Genomic DNA, 2087 nt, shown 5'->3' on the forward strand with positions numbered 1-2087 from the left:
TCAGCTTACCACCAAAAGCAGAGAATGGATCTTTCTTGGAGTCTGTATTAAACATTGACTGGCCTGCAAAATAAAATGTATTGCTGTTTATATAACTGGTGACAAACCTCACATTTATATAAAGAAACCTGATAATGTAGCAAACACTGATTAGATTTTCATTCCTCAGTACTTTTTGCTCAAATCAGATACTCCACTTTTCCTCTTTTTGGTTAGGCTAGTTTAGTAATATATTAATATTATATTAATAATTATTATATATTAATATTATATTAATAATGATTAATGAAATAATAGTATTATTTACGGTTGTAATACGCAGGCCTGGAAAAAATATTTTTGTACCTCCGACCATGAAAATGTTCTGATCAAATGCCTCAAGCACCAAATTTTATTTTTACATTATTATAGCTAAACAGGAGTACATTTAGTGGTTTGGAGCACTTATAAATATCAGATTTAATTACCAGTATACATTAAATTGTGATGTGCAAAAAAAAAAAAAAAATTTCCCCTAAAATGCCTCTGGGGTAATGGTCAATGCCTCCAACTGTCGGTCGCATACTTTTTCCATCCCTGGTAATATGTATACTATAACAAAAATAATTGTCGATTTATATAGCGCATATTGTAGACTAACCTCTATGCGCTTAAAATTATTACCCCTGGTCACTGGATTAAGCACTTACTGTATGGAACACACACACTCCTACCCCTGTATTCTGCGCATGGTTGTGCTTGAACCTACCAGGTACCCACTTGTACTCCTGGGTGGAGAGAGACAACCGTAGATAAAGTACCTTGCTCAAGGACACAAGTGACTTGCACAGTGGAGTTTCGAACCCCCAACCTCAAGGTTGGGAGTCCAAGCCACAACCGATGCGCCAACCACTTATACTAAGCCTTAAGGTGGCGTTTTCCTATGGCGGCCATTTTGTTGAGCACACATTCAAACTGCATTGCTTCATTAACTAGTCAGCAATCTAGTTGTTTAAAAGCTCTGTGTTAAGTGCATATAGTATGACTTCCACTTTTTATCACACTATGTTGGATAAATCTGTAGTAATCTTCATCAACATTCTAAGCGCCCCTACACACTGATCGCCACAAAAACCATAGCAACCAAACCATAATTAACCATCAGTGAATAAAGAAGTACACACATGTTAGCTGCAATGATAATTGCAGGCCATGCATTGATTACAAAGGCCTATATTTTGCACTATCATTAGGCTAAAATATATTCGCTCTTTCAAGATTAATTTTACCAATGTTGTGGTGTGCAGCTGGGGCGGATGCAGGATTTGGCGGTAGGGGTGTGTGAGGGTCCACCTCACTTCCCCCACCATGGTTGGGGCTGAAGGAATAGAACATTTTGATAGGGACCTCTCTGGCGCGGATCCGGAGTTTTAGCTGGGGTCATGACAGTTCTGGTTCACAGACGAATCGGGGTGCGTTCCCAATTGCGCAGGGCAGCTAGCAATGCACCCTGATTTGTCTGCGTTTGCAACGCAATCGGAAAAGTTGAACCAGGTTCAGCCTTCCTGACGACTGTCGGCGACTATCGCCGATAGGGTGAGCGATTATATAGAAACCGAGCTTTGCCTTGAGCGGTAATTCCTGGCCCCGAAACCTTCGACTCAGAAGTGTACTGTGTTTTTTGCAGGACCATAATTTAAAACAGCAGAAAGATCTCGCCTGTATATGTTATCCTGCCTAAAGATATTTTAAAATAAAAAAAAAAATAAATACCATGACTATCGCCCATAACGGGATCACTCAGTGGGTGGGGTCATGGGAAGAGAACGTAATGTTTGCTTGTTCCGTCGCTGGAAGACTATTTTAGACGTGGGGCGGAGGGTGCTTAGCGGTAGTCTTGGAGTTCTCCTAGCTTCGGAAGATTTTGTTTTTTCTAGATGCTGAGAAATTATGAGACTTCTATTGATAAATGAACACACACTGAATTAATAGTTCTCCCCCATTTTACCAGGCACAATTAATATTGCCATGATGAAGATAATGATGATGATGTGATGATGATGAGGAGGAGGAGCTGTCTCTTATACACATCAGATGTGTATAAGAGA

General features: G+C 39.9%; 1 protein-coding gene across 1 annotated transcript in view; it reads right to left on the minus strand.

Moving 5' to 3' along the window:
- The window catches only part of LOC117112623 (intersectin-1-like), a 66346-nt gene that overhangs the window by 30100 nt on the left and 34159 nt on the right, over positions 1 to 2087 (minus strand). Inside the window, exon 19 of the mRNA XM_033255729.1 lies at positions 10 to 63. Within this exon, the coding sequence (XP_033111620.1) occupies positions 10 to 63 (54 nt within the window). The remainder of the gene's footprint in view (positions 1 to 9; positions 64 to 2087) is intronic.

The sequence above is a fragment of the Anneissia japonica genome, unplaced genomic scaffold (genome assembly GCF_011630105.1).
Source record: "Anneissia japonica isolate Jap-2015-1 unplaced genomic scaffold, ASM1163010v1 scaffold288116_len470923_cov172, whole genome shotgun sequence".
Taxonomy (NCBI): Eukaryota; Metazoa; Echinodermata; class Crinoidea; order Comatulida; family Comatulidae; genus Anneissia; species Anneissia japonica.